This window comes from Delphinapterus leucas, chromosome 7 (genome assembly GCF_059928025.1).
Source record: "Delphinapterus leucas isolate spDelLeu-1000000601 "Yukka" chromosome 7, BTC_Dleu_Yukka2, whole genome shotgun sequence".
NCBI classification, from domain to species: Eukaryota; Metazoa; Chordata; class Mammalia; order Artiodactyla; family Monodontidae; genus Delphinapterus; species Delphinapterus leucas.
The window spans coordinates 100033653-100055475 of NC_143135.1; the positions used below are offsets into that span (position 1 = coordinate 100033653).

A 21823-nucleotide genomic window follows, 5' to 3' on the forward strand; every position below is an offset into this window, starting at 1 on the left:
TAACTCTGTACATATTTTCCTTAATTTCCGTATACAATTCCAGAAGTCTAAATTTTGAGTGTATACAACGGTAATTATATATCAGTAGAGTACCTTTCAGTTTATAACTATCCACCTCATTATTCTAAAGACTATATTCAGTTTTGAGAGGAAAAACCTGTGACCCAGAGGCTCACTCAACTAGTTAGTGGCATTGCTGGGAGAAAAATGAATACCACAAGCCTTCTGCCTTCCAGCCCAGCTCATTTACCAATACTGCATTCTAAAGAACTGTCTATTTATTTGATGATTAGACAGAACTTGGTTATAAAGTTAGAGCTATATACATATAAGTTTAGGTACAGAAACATATTTTTGGTTTCATTAGGCAAATATTTACTCAGTGCCTACTTAGTGCAAGCATGTTATTAAAAGTGCCGGTTAAATCTTCCATCTTCCCTACTAAATCCTAATCTGAGAGCAGAGGACTTTTTTCTATTCACCACTGTAATCCCAGCTCCCAGCAAAAGGACAGCGTAACAGGCCCTCAAGAAACATCTATGCGAGCTGTATAAAGAAAGGAAGTAGGGAAAGCAGCAGTCCCAGCAATGCGTTGGAGTGCATCCTACAGTCCAGAAGGCCAGTCTGTATCAAGTGTGGAAAAGTGGTGCTGAAACGCAGTGGGTGGGGTTCGGAAGCGTGTATGAGATTGGCTTCGGGAAGATTTTTGTGCGACTTTAGCGCAACAATAACACGCCTCAGCTAAACACACACACGCGAGTCTCAGAGTCGTTTCCAGCCGCCCTCCTCCTCCCCAGGCTCTCCCCTTCCCCTCCCCTTCCTTTTCCCCTCCCCTTTCCCTCCCCTTCCCTCCCCTCCCCTCCCATTCCCTTTCCCTCCCCTTCCCCTCCCCTTCTCTTTCCCCCTTCCCCTCTCCTCCCCCTCCCTTCCTCCCCTTCCCTTCCCCTCCCTTCCTCCCCTCCCCTTCCCCCTTCCCCTCCTCCCCTCCCATTCCCCTTCCCCTCCCCTACCCTTCCCCTCCCTCCCCTTCCCGCCCCTCCCATTTCCCCTTCCCCTCCCCTCCCATTCCCTTCCCCTCCCCTCCCATTCCCTTTCCCTCCCCTTTCCCCTCCCCCTTTCCCCGCCTCTTCTCTTTCTCCTCCCCTTCCCTCCCCTCCCCTTCCCTCCCCTCCCCTTCCCTCCCTCCCCTTCCCGCCCCTTCCCCTTCCCCTCCCCTGCCCTTCCCCTCCCCTTCCCTTTCCCCTTCTCCTCCCCTCTTCCGGAACCGAGGATCGGCCGAACCGAGAGGACCCAACTCCCAGCCCCGGAAGTTACGCGCGGCCGGCGCCGTTATGTAAGTTCCGGTCACGGCTAACTTCCGAGGCAGACGCGGAAGTGCAGGGAGGCACCGGTAGCTGGGTTTGGTTGCAGGATTTGTGGCCGAGCCCTGCGCCTCGTGAATGTTCTAGAGAGGTCGATTCCTAGCGGCCGGCTTCCACCAGCCCAGACCAGACGTAGCCGGCGCTAGGGGCCACTCCTTGGCCGAGGAGCTGATGCCGGCCGCTCCCTGGAGCCCCCGTAGCGGGGCCGGACCATGAGCCTGCTGGGCGGCCTGGCCTCCTCGCCGCGGGCCCCGCTGCAGTCCGGCAAGGCCAGGATGAAAAAGCTCCCGAAGAAGAGCCAGAACGAGAAGTACCGGCTCAAGTACCTGCGGCTGCGCAAAGCGGCCAAAGCCACGGTGTTTGTGAGTGTGACCGGCGCTCAGCCCTTCTCAGCCTCGAGCCTCTCCTAACTCGCGAAATCTTTTCCCGAACTGTTTCCCTTCCCAGAGTGACAGTAGTAATATAGTGTTAGGTTTTACATTGTACGTTACTTCTTGTTAGCCTCATGCCTTGGACAAATTACGTAATTCCTGTAATCCTGGTTTCTCATCTGCAAATGAGAGCTAATAACTGCCTTGCAGGCTTAATGAAGATTAAATGAGGAAAGTAAAGCGCTCGGTACCTAGAAGCTGTGCTAATAAGTTTTAGTCATTATCGTTATTACCGCAGAACTCTTGGAAATGCCTTTGAGCCTCCAGAGAAACCTGAGAATGAGGTGCTATTTTTAAAGTAGCAGCACTTAAGCCCCGAGAGATGATTTGCTCGAGGGCACTATGTCAGAGCCCTGGCTCCAACTCAAACACCTGATTCTAGTTTCTTTAGTACTTCCATTACGCAGCCTGTTTCCCAAGCACCCCGCTTACCCATAACTGACCCCTTCCACGAACAGGCACATGAAGCTTTCAGTAATCCCCCCTTCTAACCTCTTTTGAGTCTTCCCGATCTTTTATTGTAGAGGCACTGGATTTACTGAATGAATGAAATGGTTTTCCAGCCACAGCCAAGTGTTATAATATTCTGGCTTGCTCAAGCTCACCTCAATGCTTGGAAATAGCAGGTGTCTCAGATATCTCCCCACATCTGAATCACCACTACCTTACCTCTTCTTCTACCAAAAGCTAGAACATCCCTCAGCTTTTTTGGAAGCATAAGGAAAGGTTTGGAAATCAGAGCATTCATTCCAAAAACATTTATTTGGCACTTGCCATGTACACTGGAGAGAAGTAAGAAAAGCAGAATTAAGAGGATTTAGTATCTAATTATGTTACCTTTCTTTTATTCCCTAAATGTCAAAGGTACCTAAAGCTTGGCACCTATGTTGTTAGGATACTGGTTCCACCAAGTCTATGCAGAAGGTTTTGTGAAGAAAAAGGATATTGTTTTGATCATTCAAAGTTTGAGGTCCCAACTATGGAGCATCCAGATTGGAGCAGTCCCCTCAGGACTCATGCTTGGGAACTAGATTGAATCGTCAGTAAAGAAAGCTGATGCTTGAATACACATAAATAGGTTATGAAATTTAAGAATTTTATAGACTGGACTAGATTTTGTTCCACCTATATTTTCTCTTTAAGGTTCATTCTACATGGGATGCTTTGGGTTAGGTTCGCTTTGTAAGCTCCTCAAGAGTCAGGGCACTTGGGAATGGACCTTCCCCATATTTACAGGGGTTGAGTTTAAGCATCTATGATTTGAGCAGTATGCCCTTTTCTTTGCTAAAGGCTACCCTAATTAAGGTGACCGTATGTCTTGGTTTGCCTAGGACAGCCCTACTACTTTGCCATATTGTTCTGGCAAAATCATTAATAGCTCCCCCTTTTCACGCAAAGGTGCACCAGTTTCTATAAATTATCTAATTACTCTGCCCACATTAGAACTTGACCCTACCTTTACTTATAGGTTTGCTTACAGTTTCTCTGCAAGGTAGACTAGCACTTCCTTCTCACCCAGCAACACAGACGACTTTGGTCTGGAATATAGCTCCTCTTCTCAGCGTAATACTTCGATCTGTTATTCATTTTGTGTGACTATATTCAAAATTTTCTTCAAGGAAAATGCTGCTATTTGTGATGAAATTGCTCGTCTTGAGGAAAAGTTTCTTAAAGCTAAAGAAGAAAGACGGTGAGCTGGTTCATTTTGTGTTCAGAATTACATTTTTTGGTGATTGATACGGTGTTTCTGCTCCTATGAATTTTCCTCCATCGGGATTTTTGTGCTTTGCACAGCCCACTGGCCACTAATCTGGTACAAAGTCACAACCTATGGTATTGGTTCCTGTTTACCCAGGTCGTGTTGGACCATGATGATGAAACAGCTCTATTCATCTCTCTTGCCACATCTTATAAGTAATTTTATTATAACTCTGCAGTTATAAAAGCCAAGGAATAAAAGAAACTGCATTTCATTCTACATATATTTATTCCATATGTAGTACTCCGTGAGTACATGTACATGTGCAGTTCATGGTATGTGCCCTTCAGAAGCCTAACACCTTCCAACATCCAGTTAGAAGAGCTCTCCAGATGCAAAAGAGATACGCTATAATCCTTTATCCTTAGCTTCTTGAAGTATTATTCTCTGGAGCTTCGTTTTTCCCGGGGTCCAATAAGAACCTTATTTTTGTGAATGCAATAATCTTTGTATATAGTTCTGGCTTTTCCCAGTACTTGAATAAAATATGGAATTGTGATAAAACAGAAGCTCATACCTCTGCTCCCTTTCCTTCCCGACCTCAGGTACTTGCTAAAGAAGCTCCTTCAGCTCCAGGCTCTAACTGAAGGGGAAGCACAGGTTGCAGCTCCTTCCCACAGCTCCAGTTTGCCCCTGACTTACGGTGTGGCCAGCACTGTGGGAACTATCCAGGGAGCTGGGCCGCTTTCTGGGCCTAGCACTGGAGCTGAGGAACCATTTGGAAAGAAATCCAAGAAGGAGAAAAAAGAAAAAGGCAAAGAGAACAACAAACTGGAAGGTACCTTGGGGAGAGGATATCAGTTGCCCCAGTGGCTCAACGACTAATGACGAAGACCTGGTACTAACTGGTAGACACTCGGCCACAGAGATGACTTAAACTCTCACCTGGTCCTTAAGCAGCCCTGGTAGCCCTTGAAAACCAAGTGTCTTAAAGCCACTCCAGGTGGAGGAATTGCAGTTAGACCTGGTTAACCGTGATGGGAGCAGGCCAAGGCCTCCCCCTTCTCCTACACACCCGACTCTCTGGGTGCCTTCAGTTCAGTCTTTCCTAGAGGCAGGGAAATGGGCTTGGTGGCCTTTTGAGCACACAGATGACTTGGGAAATCGCTGACCTTATAATGAAGTCAGAGGCCTTAAAAAGTATAAGGCTTTTAGATACTAAGCACTGATACCAAAATTGGTTACTGCCAGGTGGGTGGGTTAGAAGAATACTCAGGGCTTTGGGGAAAAGTCCCATGTGCCCATTCAGGGAGTGTGTAGAACCAGGATTGGCTTATTGCTCTTAGCATCGTGCAGAGGTTTCCCTTCCCCTCAACACTGGGAAGGGCCTAAAGTGGGTGACCCTAGATTTGCGTTTCAGTTCTGAAGAAAACATCCAAGAAAAAGAAAATGGAGACAGGTGCTCGCAAGCTGGTTCGGCCCGTTGCCCTGGACCCCTCAGGACGGCCTGTGTCCCCCGTCGGACTGGGGGGTCTGACAGTGTATAGCCTGGGGGAGGTGAGTGAGACCAGCCATACAGAGAGAGGAGGCTCAGAAATACGGGAGTGGGGCTGAGCCTTCCCTCCCTGTTCCCGTTAGCAGCAGCCCCTCGCTGATCCAGACCAGCCCCAGAAAATCTCCGGCCCCTAGGAAACCAGGTCAGTTTTGTCTGCTACACATCCTACGCTCTTCCTCTCTCTGGTTTGAGTCACTCTTTGCAGCCCCAAGGTGGTTCCAAAGGCTACCGCAGTACCCTGGACTTCTACATTCTCTGGTGACCTCAGTGGCGGGTTGGGGGAATCTTTTTTTATAGATCATCACCGACCGACCTGGCTTCCATGACGAGGGTGCCATCTACCCTGTGGGCTACTGCAGTACTCGGGTATACGCCAGCATGAAGAGCCCAGACCAGGAGTGTCTGTACACCTGTCAGATCAAGGACGGTGGCACACAGCCTCAGGTACCCACTCTAAGAATAACTGCTGGTTTTCTTTTCTTTTTTTTTTTTTTGAGAACCTTCTCTGTGACACGCACTTAATATATATTACCCATTCAGACACTTTACACAAGGTAGATAGTGTGTAAGATGCAGAAAGTGATCGGCCCTGAGTCCCACCTCTGCTAATAAGTGATTTGAGCTGGGATGTGAATCTGCATTTGTGTGATTGTCCTACTGACACCCATTCCCTTGAAGCGTGCTGGTGCTAATGTCAATATGGTGACCACGTGAGGCCTGATCAAGCTGCTTGTTTGTAAAGTGCAGGCCTACATTCAGGGAAGATTAGCTTGACACTCTGCCAACTCAGGCGGGACCAAGATGGAGGTAGCAGAGAACTTGCATATTAGTTTCTGACTGCACGTACTCTTGAGGACCTGGGAGACCTGAGTCCTGCTCATATTAAGTATCTTTGTTCATCCTTCTCAGTGCTGTGGTTCAAGACAATTCACTTTCCCAGTCTCCTCTGGGGGAAAGTAGACCATTTTCAGAGTTTCAGGCTTCACTGTCTGATGATGCTACAGATCGCTAGAAAATGGGGCGGAAGGAGATGGAAGCAAGGGAAGGAGCCTTTGAGCAGAAGCTGAGGGCCTGCCTGACGCGTGTGGACAGTATTGCATCACCCCTGTCCTGGTTAGAACGCTGTCGGATGCAGCTGAGAGTTTGCATGACCTTGGCCATGCAGCATTTCTCTTTAGAAAGTGCTCTAACAGACAGTCTCGACATTGTAGCAATAATTATAACAAATCTATATGTTCAAGGAAGATCTAATCAAAATCCTAATAGAATGTAAATGGTAATTGACAAGCTGGTCCTTAATTTCCTCTGAAAGACAAATTGCTAAAATATTAAAAAAAAAAAAAAAAAAAGTCTTTGGGGTTTTTATTGTTTCCTTTATTAAGCCACTAACCCATCCAGACATTATTTTCAGGTACATTGTGAGCTTTAATTTTTTTCCCCTAACATCAAGTGACACATTTAGTATATACTAAATACATATAATACTTGAGTATGTTTCCAGACGATTCTGTTTCATCTATTTGTCTATAAATGCCAGTATGACTTTTAATTGCTTTAGCTTTATAAAATGTTTTATACTATAAATATGTTTAAAAAATATTGAACAATATATTTATAATCCTAGGGTGAGGTGAAAAGGTTTTCCTTAGCAAGATGTGAAAAGTAGGAGCCATAATGGAAAGTAGTAACAGATCTGACTCTTAAAAATTTAAACACTTCTGAATTACCAAAACCACCATAATCAAAGTTAAAAGCGACAAACAAGAAGAAAATATGTCACAGTGGATTAATATCCAGATAAAGTGCTCTTGTGGTCTAAGATAAAAAAGCAGTCAGATAAAACAGGCATTTCACAGAAACAGTGCAGATGGTCGATGAGAGCAGACCTTACTAGTAGGGAGACGCAAATAAAACAGAAAGATCTTATTTTTTTTCATAGGCAAATATAAGATAGATAATAGCAGATGTTGGCCAGCATGTAGGAAAATAAGTACAAATGGCATTAGTAGGAGGGAAAATTTGTAAAGTTCCTTTTTTTGGAAGGCAGCTGGGCAGTATCAACAATTTTAATGTGTGACTCCTTTGATCCAGAATACTTCTAGATATTCTAGTATGTCTTAGAGAAATGTGCGAATGTGAACAAAAGAATTACATACAACAATGTAATTGTGGCATTGTTTGCAATAGCAAGAAGTTAAAAGTAGCCTAAATACCCACCAATAGGAAAATGGTTAAAAATTAAGATATATCCACCTTGTGTAATATTATACGGCAGTTAAAAGAATGAAGTAGGGAAAGATCCCCAAACCAAAATACTACATTTTGGCCTTTTAATTGCTCTTTGCTCAAATAGAATATGTAGTTTACACACAATATAAAAAATTGAATTGGCATGATCAATACCAAATAGAAGAGCAATCCTGAAATATTTAAAGATAATTGTTTACGGTTTTTTCATGAATTAGCTGAGAAATCAGTATAAACCATCACAATGTTAAACTTGCAACATGTCACTGAAGTAACAAAACCATTGACTAAAACTACTCTCAAGATAATTTATTACTGACAAAATTGAAAGAGCTCTAAAATTGACACAGGAAAATTGAATCAAATGAAATAACCACAGAAGAAAACTAACAGCAGTAGAAACTACTCAGTAAGGTTTGCTTTTGGATTCTAAAAAAATGATCAATAATGCACATCACTGGGGGGAAAAAGAAAAAATATATATATATATATATACAGAAAATAAATTAATTCTGTGTGGAATAATTTTATTAAACATTGAAAAACTGCTTAACTGAACTTTATAGAAAGCTGGTTAAGGAGTTTAAATGACTAAAGAGAAGCGGTTACAGAAATTTTTTTTTTTTTTTTTGCAAAAAGTCGTGAACTTTATAGAAAACTGGTCAAGGAATTAAGTTGGGTAGATAGCACTTGTTACAATAATGCTTTCTTGGCAGAAATTCCTCAGTATCAGTATAATTTTGATTTAACAGTTTCTTTTTATAAATAGGATATTTTACAACTCAAAAAGTAAAGTGAAATGGCGATTTGCAGTCAAAACGGCCTATACTCTTCCTAGGCGTTATAAAGTAAATCTAAGATTATGTGGAGAATGATTTCATTTGTTTTTAAAATACCATTTGTATTTATACTTATAAATGTAAGTAAGTGGATAAGAAAGCATCTGGAAAGGTATATAAGAAATTAAGTGTTGGCCTCTGGAGAGGAGTCAAGCAAAGAGTACAAAATTAAACAGTCAAAAGACTTGCTCTGTTTTCTTGGCTTGGAATTTCTAACAGCCCCCTAGGAATGGTACCCACCTCCTACCTGGTATACTCAGCTTCAGGTTCCAGAGTGAAGAAAGAGTAATAGCAGTAGTGTGACTCTCTCTACCCCCTTCTCCTTGAAGACTGACCTCGTTGCTCCTTTGTATTCTCAGTTTGAAATTGTTCCTGAAGATGACCCCCAGAATGCCATTGCCAGCTCTTCTGCAGACGCCTGTCATGCAGAACTGCTCGAGACCATAAGTGCTGCTATGTAAGTTGACCAACAGCTTGGAGACAGGCTAAAAAGATCACTTTGGGTACACTGAGGCCTTCTCTCTTGCTTTTAATGAGTAGAGATCCCTTATTTTATAGAAAGCTATCCTGTGTCCTTTGAATGTCTTAGCAGCTACAGTCTCCAGAGTATCCAAGTGAGGAAAGCTTATTCCATGTGTTCATACCCACATTCTCATCTCCCCCTCAGCTCTCAAGCTAAAATTCTCCCTCTCCTGTTTAGGGGGAAACTAATGCCCAACGTGCATCCATCTGGAGCCGACTTTTTTGGGTTTTCTCATCCAGCCATCCACAACCTGATCCAGAGTTGTCCAGGAGCTCGAAAATGCGTCAAGTAAGTGGGGTCAAATCCATTCCCTTGAAAGAAGCCCCAGGGACCAGGTGGGTCAGGGACCTAAACTGGCGGTCACTGCTCTGCTCATTCATCCATTTAATGAGCTGCTTCTGTGCACAAGGCACAGTATTGGTCCTCTGCGGCCCCTGGACGGCGAGCAGGAGCCAGTACCCCACTGTACTGAAGTTCTTATCGTCTGTGTGCACCATGACAGCAAATGGATTGGGAAGTCCTGCAGAGTAAGTGTCACTAAAGAAGCCTGTCTGTGTGCTTTTCATTTTTGGTTAGTTAATATGTTTTTCAGATATATATGGCAGAGACCTAAAGAAAAAAATACCTGATCCCTTTGGAGGGAAGAATGGGTTGTATGGCCAACAGACAACTCAGTAATGATCCCTTTGGTCCTGCAGTTACCAGTGGGTGAAGTTCGACGTGTGCAAACCTGGAGACAGTCTGCCGCCCCAAGGACAGCTAGAGAATGATGCAGCTACAAGCTTTGAAGCCTTTCAGAGACAGACCTTCCATAAAGATCATAATGATCCCATTCTACAAGGTATCTTTTATTTTTTCCCTTCTGCTTCGAAAATTGACCATTTTTAGGCAACCCTCCCCTCTTCATCCATCGCTGAGTATCCCATATCTGGGCAGTGAGTGATAGACGCTTTCCCTGCTCTGGCCATGGGCAACCCTCGCAGAAGTCACAGGGCGTGGCTGAGATCATGGTGAGGCAGGGCTCACTGAGAAGCTAGGGCATCTCATTTTCTAACCTAAATAAGACCTAAGCAGAATACAAGGGAAAGTTTACTGTGGGACTGAAATTTCAGATGTAGTAAAGGGGATCAGGTCATGGCCTTGGTCCTGCCTATGTCCCGTGGATTCCCTCCCACAAATGAGTGGAGTGACCAGGGGATCCGGCATAGGAGTCATATAGGGAGAGCTCTGGACTAGAAGTAAGAAGATAGTATTAACTTCTCTGTCTCTGCCTACTATGCTGTGTAACCCTAGGCAAGTCACTTGATCTATTTCAGCCAGTTTTGTTCTTTTTTAATATTTTATTGAAGTATAGCTGACTAACAATGTTGTGTTAATTTCTGCTGTACAGCAGCGGTTCAGTTATACACATATATATTTTTCCATGTTCTTTTCCATTATGTTTTATCACAGGATATTGAATATAGTTCCGTGCTGTACAGTAGGACCTTGTTGTTCATCCATCCTGTATATACTAGTTTGCATCTGCTAGTCCCAAACTCCCAATCCATCCCTCCCCCTTGGCAACCACAGGTCTCTTCTCTATGTCCGTGAAGTCTTTGTTTCATAGATAGGTTCATTTGTGTCATATTTTAGATTCCACATATAAGTGATGTCACATGGTATTCGTCTCTTTCTTACTTCGCTTAGTGTGATAATCTCTGTCCATCCACGTTGCTGCAAATGGCATCATTTCATTCTTTTTTATGGCTCATATTCCTCTGTGTGTGTGTGTGTATATGCCACACCTTCTTTATTAATTCATCTGTCAGTGGCTTGGCTGTTGCAAACAGTGCTGCTGTGAACACAGGGGTGCATGTATATTTTCGGGTTATAGTTTTGTCTGGGTAAATGCCCAGGAGTGGGATTGCTGGGTCATATGGTAGTTCTATTTTTAGTTTTTTAAGGAACCTCCATACTGTGCTCCATAGTGGCTATATCAGTTTACATCCCCCCAACAGTGCAAGAGGGTTCCCTTTTTTCCATATCCTCTCCATTATTTATTGTTTGTATATTTCTTGATGATCCATTCTGACTGGTGTGAGGTGATACCTCATTGTAGTTTCGATTCGAATTTCTCTAATGATTAGTGATGTTGAGCATCTTTTCATGTGCCTCTTGCCCATCTGTGTGTCTTCTTTGGAGAAATGTCTATTTAGGCCTTTGGCCCATTTATTGATTGGGTTGTTTTTTTGTTTTTGGGTTGTATGAGCTGTTTGTATATTTTGGAACCTAAGCCCTTGTCAGTCGCATCATTTGCAAATATTTTCTCCCAGTCCGTAGGTTGTCTTTTCATTTTGTTTATGGTTTCCTTTGCTGTGCAAAAACTTATGTTTGATTAGGTCCCATTTGTTTGTTTTTGCTTTCATTTCTATTGCCTTGGGAGACTGACCTAAGAAAACATTGGTACGATTTATGTCCAAGAATGTCTTGCCTATGTTCTCTTCTAGGAGTTTTATGGTGTCATGTCTTATAAAAGTCTTAAAGCCATTTTGAGTTTATTTTTGTATGTGGTGTGAGGGTGTGTTGTAACTTCACTGATTTACATATGGCTGTCCAGTTTTTCCAGTACCACTTGCTGTATTTCAGCCACAGTTTTCTTCATTGTAAAAGTAAGTATCTGTCCTGTCTTACCAAACAAGGGCAGAACTGGGCTGACAGATGCAAAAGAGTTGAAAGAATTAAAAGGACACGTATGTGTCTGGTCAAGCCAGTCTCCTGAGATTCCCAGGCAACAGTGGAACTTGAGGAATTTTTTTTCTCCAGGATCCTTGGACCTCCCAGAGCTTCAGCCTACAGCCTTTGTGTCTTCTTATCAACGCATGTTCCTGACACATGAACCCTTGGTAGATACTCACCTACAGCACTTGAAGTCTCCGTCGCAGTGTAGCCCAACTCAGTCTTCAGATTGAACAGGAAGGGATCGATGACCACATCATTTTCATCAGGATGGATTTTTTATCTTAAACTAAAACTTAAGACTATATGGAAGAAGGCAGCGACTCAAGTGAAGAAGATAGTAAATTAACACATTTTGTCGCGGAGGTTCCCATGGTGACAGCTTTCCTGGGAAAAACTTCAGCTGCTTTATTTTTAGTAATAAATTTTTCTTGACAGTTCTGCTTATTTTCATCTTGTTGTAATCAGGATATAATCTTTTGGCTTAGCTCTGCCTGAGGTAAACTTAAGTCCTTTGTAAACCAGAGGGAGAGATGGCTGCTGACTCAGGAGGAAGGTAGTAAGATTCTGACAACCTTGCACCCTTGATCCTGATCTAGGTCAGTGAATATTAAGTCGCAGCCCCTACAACCAGCTGCTGCTTTGTTTTCATGTCAGCGTCACCACAGTGAAATCCTGCTTATCCCCAAGCTGCAAGGTCCAGTCCCAGGCCCACTGTTCGTCTTTTTCACATTTCACAAGGGGATCAAAAAATCCTCTCTAACCCTTCCTACATTCCCTTTGTGGCTCCTTACTGGAGAATGTGCTTTTAGCTAAACCACGTGATAACACACATTTAGATAGAACGTGATTGGTTCCCATCCTCCGTAACAGACTCACCCCAACAGTTCGTTAGTCGTGTAATGATGTAATTCCGCATTCTGTATAACTGAATTTTTTGGACTCTGCTTACAGCATTAAGGTAGAGGCATACCACACCACCTAATCCCAGCCAGGACAACTCCACGGTGCCTTGTGGGATGCTTCGCTGCCCACCCGGTCCAGTACCAGGGCTGGCTGGAATGGGAAGGAACAAAAGGACCCCGGAAGTAGAAGAATGGGGAAGGCGGTGAGAACTGGATTGTCACTGTGCTACCGTCCGTAGGTGCTAACGGGGGAGGAAACAAATGGGCCTAGCATCTTACGGGACTATATCTGGATGGCAGAGGGAGGGATCAGATGCAGCATTTAGAGCACATCACACTGGCCACTGCAAAGTATCAGAAACTAAAGTAACTAACATTAATTTTATGATTCTTAATTATAGTCTTACAAGTTTGTATAGCTTTTACAGTGCAAAGACAATAGTAAAATTTGGATAATAGCAAATCAGGGATAGAAAGGAGATTACTCAAAACTGTTAATGTTTTTCTTTTTTCCTTTTTCTCTGCGTAAGGTGCCTGAAGCCATTTGCATTTACACAGAAATGGTATATGCTGCTTTCATCACATAACCAATATCTTTCCATTCCGTTACAGCCTGAGTTAATCACAGATTCAAAGTGAGCGTCATTCTAAGAAGGACATTAAAAAAAATTTATGTAAGTTAGTGCACGGTTTTCCTTTAATAAGTATTCATTTTGTAGCTTTCCTAGAACAGTGTTTTTCAAACTACAAATCTCAACACACTAGTTGTTCTTAAACTTAGGCAATCAAGACCCACATCTTTTAAAATTAAATTAGAAGACAGTTAGAACATATTGGAATGCATCGCATGTCAAAGGTTGAAACTGGTTTCAACTGTAGTGTGTATATAGGCGTTTATGTACCATTCACACAATACACATGGGGATACATGGAATGATGTAAAGTGTTTTTACTATGGATCATCATTTTAAGTAACTTGAAAAACACTGCCCTAGCTAGCATACTTAAAAAATCTTTTCATCTACTGGATTGTTGAAGATAGTTTGACAACGTCCAGTGTCAGTGAAAATGAGGGAGAAAATGGGACTATGCCTTGGTGGAAATGTAAACTGTTGAACCCTTTGGGAGGGTTAAGCTGTAGGTATCAAAATGTTAAACATATTTATCCTTAAACCCATTATTCCATATTCAGGACCCTAAGGAATTAAGTGTGGTACGGTGTTTGCACGTAACAGTTATCACAGTATTTGTTTAAAACCCTCTATGTCCACTGATGGCAAACTGGTTAAAGAAAATATGGAGCTCCCACAAACTGGAACAAACTAAATCCGTTTTCACTTTACATAGGAAAATTATTTCGCTAGATTAAGTCAAAAACGCAGATTACAAAATAATATACCGTGTAGTAAAATGTGACCTAAACAAATCAAGTGATGTTCACCAAAATATTAAGTGTCTCCAAATGATTAATTTTGTGGTGATTTTTACTTACGTATACTTTTCTTTAGCATCCAAGTCTTCTTAGTGATTATGAATTCGATTTTTTCAAATAGTAAAAAGTTATTTTCATTTGGGAAAGAAACTGAATTCCCACAGAATGTTTTAAATTATTCAGCCATTAAAAATAAACTTTCATATGACTTTTCATTAAGATATCCACCACCTAAACCTAACTTTTTACACTGTGTGCCCTAGCTTACTGGGGGTGAAGGGAACCTGGGCCTGGAGCGCTTAACTGTTTCTAGCTTCTTCCAAGTTAGAACGGCCTCCACGCGACGTGCGTGAGTGCTGCGGTGAGGAGGAGTGGACAGTGCATTCGCTTTTCCGCAGGAGTCTGTTACTGGGTCCGTGGTTCCTGTTAGGCCAGATGACTAAGAGGCCAAGGTTTGGGTGTTAGGAGCCAGCTGTACGCTGGGAAGTCCTCGAAGGAGCAGAGTTCCTTGCAAGCTGCGTAGCTGTTTCGCTTTTTACTAAGATCCTGGCACTGACGATGCATTCCTGCTCTTCAATTACACCAGGACCCCTTGGGGGACAGGTATGGAGAGAGTGATGCTTATGCTTTCGTTCTCATTTTTCACATTAAGGGAATGGCAACTACCCACAGATAAGTCTCAGTCCTTTCTCAGCTTCAGAGGACAATTTGCAAGCCCGTTCATAACCCAGTTTTGACTAGAGAGGAATGTGTACACGTGACTAATGATTATACTTTTATTTCCAGCTTCTTAGAGATTACAGACAATTGTCAAGTGCCTTTAACTGTTCTTAATCAACCAATAAACAGCATTATGATTCTTAATAGTATACACAAAAGCCCTCTTTCACATTTGCCCCATCTAGATTATTTTTCTAAATGCTTATCCTGTAGCTTTACTTTCAGCCTCACGTTGTTCCTCCATCTGGATTGTCCTTTTCATAGTTAAACCTCTTACCTTTAAAGAGCCTGATATCTCTGTTTGCTTCTCAGTGACTTCTGCGGTCACATGGCCTCCCCATGGGCTGCTCCAGCTCGCCTTTCTCTTCCCTCCTTGAGGCCGTCCCTTAGCGCCTCCCAAAATGCCTGCACGTGATTCTGGTTTCTTTCTGTTAAATACTCACATTATCATTATTTGGACTAAAGGAATAGAATTGTTTTCAGCTTGGAACAAAATAGGGCTGAAATCAGTTCTCTGAAAGATGGTTGTGTAGTGGAAGAAACATTTCAGTTCCACGTGAGGAAAAACTGTTGGGAGGTTTAGAAGGGAAACTTTATACAGAAACTTGATAACCACCTCTCATATTTTATAGAAAAAAACATAAATGCTAGCCGGCCTGTATGGCCTTAAAATCTCTTCCGACCCCGAGTTTCCACAGTCTGGAGGTAAGGGGACAAAGGTGTTAAAGACATTTCACTCCCAGTAATAAGGGGAGTGAATGACATTGAGATTCAAGTTGTTTGTTTGTAGTTTGGAATTATTCTAATACAGATACCTGGCCCAACTGGAGGACAAAAGACAAGCGTTTCATTTGCCTACCAGCTCTGGCATCTCAGAATATGGAAACAGCCATGTGCTAGCCGGGCGCTGTCAGTGAGGCAGTTCTATTCATTTCCATTAAAAAGCAATAGCTGTCATTTAAACCCCTGAATGCCCAAATCTAAAGGATCCACACTTACGCCTAAGATGTGATCATACTACAACGGAATCATTTAGCAACCTTGCTGCAATACCCAGGGATCTGGTTTGTAATGAAAGCAGTGAAGGGAGGAGCTGGCAGGGCACTGGTGGGGTGGTACAGGGGACACTGCTTATATTCACAAGGCCATGTGGCCCACGCATAGCGAACAGCAACCAGGCTGTCGTGACAAGACTTGACATTCAGGGCCAGCGTCTGGGCGGAGAAAGTGTCCATGGGAGCTGGAAGCCACTTGCACTGATGGTCACTGCAACAGGAGATCTGACAGGAGAGTCATAAACAGGAACAGGTCAGGAGGATATGACAAGAGGCGGGACTGCTCTTCAGACAGACTGAAGGAGGAGAAGCGGCCACTCGCAGCCACAGATACATTTCCTACAGTGACCAGAACAAACCTGAGTCCAGGCTGGGTCTGGTCAGCACAGCCACAGATCCATAGTAAAAGTTCACATGCTAAAATAAATAGCTTAAATCAATGAGTAAAACATTAAATGACTGAGGGAGACAAGGCAGCGTAGTCATGAAACATTCAGGGAAGGCTCCCCTGAACAACCTTCCTGTGATCCTCCGGCCAAACAGCAAAGCAGGCAGGAATTTGGGTGAAGCGAGCCACCGCTGTGCTGCTCTCTGGCTCCCAAAGGAGCTGGGGAATGAAGAAGGGGCACAAAGGAACTTTGGATGGTAAGCTGTTCTCAAGTCAGAAAACAATCTATCTGGTGAAGGGAGCATAAAATACCCAGTTCCCAAGGTTCAATTCTGTCCTGGTCCCAGCTAAGATTCCAGGTCCAGACGATGGGCAGGCTGCCAGCTGTTGACGAGAGAGGAGAACTCAGAACACAGAGACTCCTTGGAGCTAGGGTTCACCTAAAACCCAGCATGCAAAGAAGCTAGGTGGAGTAAGTGCTGAGGAAGCACCTGAGGCAGGTGGATGCTCTGGTTAGGATTCCAGAGGAGGAACAGTCCTAGATAAACTCCTGTGTACAGTTTGTCTTCTACATTCTTTCATCCCCCCTCCAATGCCCTCTTTTCACTCACCGCCCGCCACAGCCTAACGACTTCGGGGCTCCCAAAGACACTCGTATAAATGCTCCACTTGGGGATGCCTCCACCGCCAACCCCGACCTTAAAGGACTCCTAAAGAAGCTGTTTAATCAATAGCCCCACTTCCACAGTGGAAGGATCCTCACCAGGTATTAGAAGCAAGTACAGAGTTCTGTTACAGTAATTCGTACTAAGTTGCAAATCACCAAGCTTCAACCTCTTAAAGGAGAGACTCAAAAGAAAATCAGAATTTAGGGTAGTGGGACAAAGAAATGTCTACGGGTGAGGGAAACATTCTGGAGCGAGGGTCCTTTCAATAGGTGCCCACAGATAAAGCCACGGGCCCTCTCCCACGCAAAGATGGCCGCTCTGGGAGGGAAAACGCAAAAGGAGTATCATTTCAATGTGGGCACGTCTCCCCTTCCTTGGTGGTCCCATCAAAATTGCCTCTGAGTGAATGAATCAGTAGCTGCTTTTTTGTTGCTCTGAGATAAACTCAGCCCCTGACCAACCAAAGCCTGCCTTGCAGTCATGTTACAATTAGAGGTGGGCCTCAGCGTGGAGGATATCCCGCCCCCCCCGCCCCCCATAGGATGAACCCCTACTGTTTCTGCAGTTCTCACCTCAAATATCTTGTTGTGTCTCTGCACCTGGATTGGCTGGGAATATGTGAGGTTCAGCAGCCCCATGTCGCCCAGGAGTTCTATCTTCTGAGGCAGTGGTCCTTGAAAGGTCAGCTTCGCCCCATAAGCCACGGCACGGGCCCCCAAGTGCAGCCTGTAGGCCACCGTCTGCTTATCTCGAGGGTGTGCGCTACAGGATAAAGAAGAGGTAGAGAACTTTGGGTTTGGGCTCAACAATAATCACATTTTTAAAAAAAAAAGGAAATCTTATACAAAGCACCCTTTAAGAAGGTGAGAATAAAGTTGACTGAATCTAATAGCCAGTGATCTGTGGCGAGTCAGCCTAAGAGAAATGGTGAGTTGTAACCACAGATGGGGCTCTGGGCCTCCTACGGGTCGGAAACCTTGAAATAACCGAGGACTCGGAAGGAAGGAATAAAAGGAGAGAAGGAAGGAGGGAGGGAGGGAGGGCAGGTATTGGAACTAACCTAGGAGAGCTCTCGTAAGACGCTGCAACCACTGCAAGTCCTGTGTCTCATCTGAATCAGCTGTTCATTCCTTGGTCCCCTGTAGGTTTTATTTGTTCATTCAATAAACATTCATTCATTCAAAACTAAATAAATATCCCTCGTGGTCCAGTGGTTAAGACTGCACTCCCAATGCAGGGGGCCCGGGTTTGATCCCTGGTCAGGGAACTAAGATCCCACATACTGCAGCTAAGCCCGCATGCTGCAACTACCGAGCCCACGCATGCTCTAGGGCGCACGCACCACAACTAGAGAAGCCCGCGCGCCGCAACAAAGACCCAGCACAGCTGGAATAAATAAATAAATAAATAAAATTAAGAAAGAAAGAAATGTTCAGTCAGGCTCCTACTATAATCCAGACACGCTGTGTTGGGCTCCATTTCACACTGAAATCCCCTGGTATCCTGCAGCTAGCGGGTGGTAATCATAGGGGCTGTTAACATCAGGGTAGTCATCCAGATAGTCCCCCTCTGAGGCCACGGTAGAATTCCATTTCCTGCTCTCGCTGAAGACAGGCATGGCCATGTGATTTGCTTTGGCCAGTGCAATGTGAGCAGAAGTGACTTACGTTGCTTTGGGTGGAAGCATTTCATTGCCAACGTGAAAGCGTGGGTGCATGTGGAAGCACAGACCACCGCGGAGCCTCTGTCGCTCTGGATCTGTGAGCGGCGATGAGGGCAAAGCCTCTCTGTTGGCCTTATTTGGACATAGAGTGTGAACACGAAAGAAGGTTCCGTGGCATCAAGGCACTGGGATGGTCCGGGTTTTTGGTTACTGCAGCACATCCCACGCGAATGATTGATAAATCATGCTTCTAACGTCCAATCCTCAGGCCCCCTCACAAGTGAACATCAGAGTGAAGGCCACAGACAAAGAACATATATTATTGTTCAAACAAAGCCCAAGAAGCACCCACCTGCCAAAAGGCGAATTCCTATCACAGAGATCCATAGCTACAGCCATGAAAGTGCTGGGCATCCTTGGGTTAGGGACATAGCCAAAGTCTGCTGTTTGATGCCAACGGATCTCGGGAAGCCCATCATTTGGGGTTGCACCAGACAAGTATGAAGATAACTAGAAAGTAGACATTGTGCATCGGTATTTCATTTCATCAGAAACCTATACTGCAATAAAGCTGGAAAAACATTAAACATTTTTAAAAAGAAACCTACACTAGAGTCTTTCACAAGAAGACCCTGCTTCTACTTCACTGACTCCCGTGCTCATCCAACACGTACTTACGGAGCCTCTCACCCTTGTGGCTGAACCTCTCATCCCCCTCGCCGCAATGAAACTCTGCCACCCCTCTCAGCAAGAGGTGGAGTCTATTCCTCCTCTCGCTGAACCTGGGCTAAGCCTGTGATTTGCTCTGACAAACAGTGCAGCAGAGGTGATGGTGTGCAGCTTCTGAGGCTTTGCCTCAAGAGCCCTTGCCTTCAGATTTCATTTTCTTGGAACCCTGAGATGGCCATGTAACAAAAGTCCAGCTACCCTGCTGGAGAAATGTGGATAGAGCAGCCTTGGAAACTGGAAGGTCATGAGGAGAGAGGTGTTAATATCCCAGCCGTCCCAGCTGAGGGGCCAATCATGTGAATTCTAGATCCTTCAGTTCAAACTGCAGCCACATGAGCAAGCCTGGCTGAAGTTACAGAGCAGAGATGAGCCACCCCAGCTGAGCCCTGCCTGCCTGGCCAACCCACGGAATCAGGAGCAAACACAGTGGCTGATGTGGTAAGCCCCGAACTTCTGAGGTAGCTTGTTACAAAGCAGTAGGTCGGTCACTGACAACTCTGTGTACAACACAGGGCAAAGCACTGTAGGGAAGCAGGGAGGAATCTGCCCTTGAGTGCGTGGCAGATTGCATCAAGGACCCCAGTTCTTCACACCTTCCAAGAGCCACACCCTCCTGCCATACGGCTCTGTGGTTTCTCCCACTAGAGAAGTACATTTCCCCACCACTTGATTCTTATTAAAATCTCTTATGCAAATTGGCTTTAACATATGAAATGATACAAGGCGCTGAAGCTGCACAATGAAACGTCATGCAAACTAGAAAATGGCAATAAAAAGATCCAGTAAGTGACCCTACTTCTTCCCACACAACAGCCAGAAGAAGAGTGAAAGTGGAGCCATGTTCACCAACCAGCGCCATGATGAGGATCATGGCAACAAAGTCTAGGGTGAGTTACTAACCTGAAGCGCTGCGGGAGAAATGCTACCAACAGCCACTCAAGCCTAGGAAGTTGTCTCAAAATGGCAGTTTGCTGAGAATTGCTGCAGTAATTCTCCACTATTTCATCGGCTGCACTACTACACAGTGGCCTCATGGGGGCACCAGCAGACTCCACACTCGCATGAAATTCCTGTTTTTCCTGAGATAAAGCAGGGCACTCGCTCAGTCTCCTGCAGTGATTAGTAGAAATACTAATCACTGCTAAAGAAGGCATATAATAGCCAAAGAATATAAAACTGGGCACATTTGGAGGACTTTACAATAGCATCCGCAGTCTGCAGTGTGTTCCACTGTTCCTCCAAAACCCTTTTTAAAAAGCACACTCCTAGGGACTCCAGTCCCTCAACTCCGGCTCCTTTTTCTCTCTCCCCGGGCCTCCGCTCACCTCTCTACTCAGACACAGGTGTCTAGCCCTGCTCTCTCCACGGAGTTCGTGTCCTGCCTCTAACTGTGCTCTAGTCACTGCCACCACCGTTTCACGCTCGGCCCTTCCATTAAGTCAATTCATCTTCCTTTACACAGCAACTGTCCCTCCAGATTTTCTGACTTCTCTCATTAATAATAATAAACACTGACATTTTCTAGCTTGTGCCAGGCTTTACATGGACTAACTCATTTAATACTTAAAATAACACAAAGGTTCAATATCTTGTTCGAAATCACATAGGTAAAGAAGCCAGAGCTGGGATTCGAATCCCCAGACCATGCTCTGAGCCATTATGTTGCCGAATTTACCATTTCCTTTTGAAGTTAAACATTTATATTTATATTTATAGTCCCAGTTTTCCACAAACAACCAACCAACATACTGTTGTTGATGATGATAAAGTTGACACCCAAGGCTAAGGGACTTCCACTAAACCGCACACACAAGTGCAAGGACCAGGTCTCTCTGCTTCATGGTATATTTCTAGTACCTCACACAGTTCGTGGCATGTAATAAGCATTTAAACATATTTTTGGCTTGAATCGGTTGAAGTCACATTCAAATCACCACGCGCACAGGCTGAGAGACAAAAAAAATAGTTTCCACCAACAGTAATACAGAACTGGTGACAGGAGTTGCTATTTTGAAAATAATGAGCAGAATATTCTCATTCAAAGTCAAAACAAATGTTAGAAAGAAGAAAGAAAATGATTGTAAAGTAATTATAAGTGGAAAGAAGGTCTATAAAAATCTTTATCCAAAAAAAGGTACATGAAATGGGATGAGGTAGAGGAACAGGAGGATGGTGAGAGGAGAGCATCTGGGGGACACTCAGAGGCGGACGCCTGGAAGTAGGTGCGTCCAACTCAAACATTAAAGCCTATTTTGTGTTTATGCTGTGAGGTGGGCCTCGTTTTTTTTTTGTTTGTTTTTGTTGTTTGGTTTTTGTTTTGCAGCACGCGGGCCTCTCACTGTTGTGGCCTCTCCCGTTGCGGAGCACAGGCTCTGGACGCACAGGCTCAGCGGCCATGGCTCACGGGCCCAGCCGCTCCGCGGCATGTGGGATCATCCCAGACCGGGGCATGAACCTGGGCCTCATTTTTATAACACCTTACTTGTTTAATCCCTACGTCCTAGACAAGTCAGAACTACTGCCCTGCTAAGACGTCTAGGTCTCGGAGGGGTCACGTGAACAGGTGAGGCAAGGCAATTATGAACTTGGTTAAATATGTTTATTCCTTTTAGACAAGGCTGAGAGCAGAATCTTTCTGACGAGGTACCACTAACTGAAAGTATGGTTTCTCTTGATATACTTTTTCATTTGTGTGTTGGGACATATTTAATGAGTGCCGACCAATTAGGTCGTACTGGGGCTATAAATGTGATCCAGGAAAATGTGATCATGTGCACAAAGTACATACAAGTAAAAAGGGGAAGTGAAGGGTACTAAGCAGTCACCTGTATGGGGACAGACTCTGGGTAGTGGCAGAAGGCTTCCTGATATCCAGGCTAACGGATGATAA

At 44.3% G+C, this 21823-nt stretch overlaps 2 protein-coding genes across 6 annotated transcripts in view; one reads left to right on the forward strand and one right to left on the reverse strand.

Moving 5' to 3' along the window:
- The first annotated feature begins 1245 nt into the window (after positions 1-1245).
- Positions 1246-11813, forward strand: FYRD1 (FYRN and FYRC domains INO80 complex interactor 1). Of its 2 annotated transcripts, XR_002642811.3 has the most exons (10): positions 1246-1723; positions 3412-3482; positions 4097-4329; positions 4912-5048; positions 5344-5490; positions 8492-8589; positions 8833-8943; positions 9065-9182; positions 9354-9496; positions 11461-11573. XR_002642811.3 is itself a non-coding variant. In XM_022560218.2 (9 exons), the coding sequence occupies exons 1-9, from the start codon at positions 1574-1576 to the stop codon at positions 11604-11606; spliced, it is 1236 nt and encodes a 411-aa protein (XP_022415926.2). In that variant the 5' UTR covers positions 1257-1573; the 3' UTR covers positions 11607-11813. The 2 variants fall into 2 exon arrangements, 1 of the variants encoding a protein (XP_022415926.2); XM_022560218.2 differs by lacking the exon at positions 9065-9182 and having other exon boundaries at positions 1257-1723; positions 11461-11813.
- A 965-nt stretch (positions 11814-12778) lies between these two features.
- SIAE (sialic acid acetylesterase) overlaps positions 12779-21823 on the reverse strand; it is a 37835-nt gene continuing 28790 nt past the window's right edge. For 2 of the 4 annotated variants that reach the window (XM_022560211.2, XM_022560214.2), the window contains 3 exons: positions 18557-18714; positions 17114-17303; positions 12779-15710 (listed from right to left, as the gene is read on the reverse strand). In XM_022560211.2, coding sequence (XP_022415919.2) covers positions 15459-15710; positions 17114-17303; positions 18557-18714 — 600 coding nt within the window. In that variant the 3' untranslated portion in view covers positions 12779-15458. Of the gene's footprint in view, positions 15711-17113; positions 17304-17601; positions 17681-18556; positions 18715-19833; positions 20013-21823 lie in introns of those variants that run through there. The other 2 variants (XM_022560217.2, XM_089915744.1) reach the window with 2 other exon arrangements.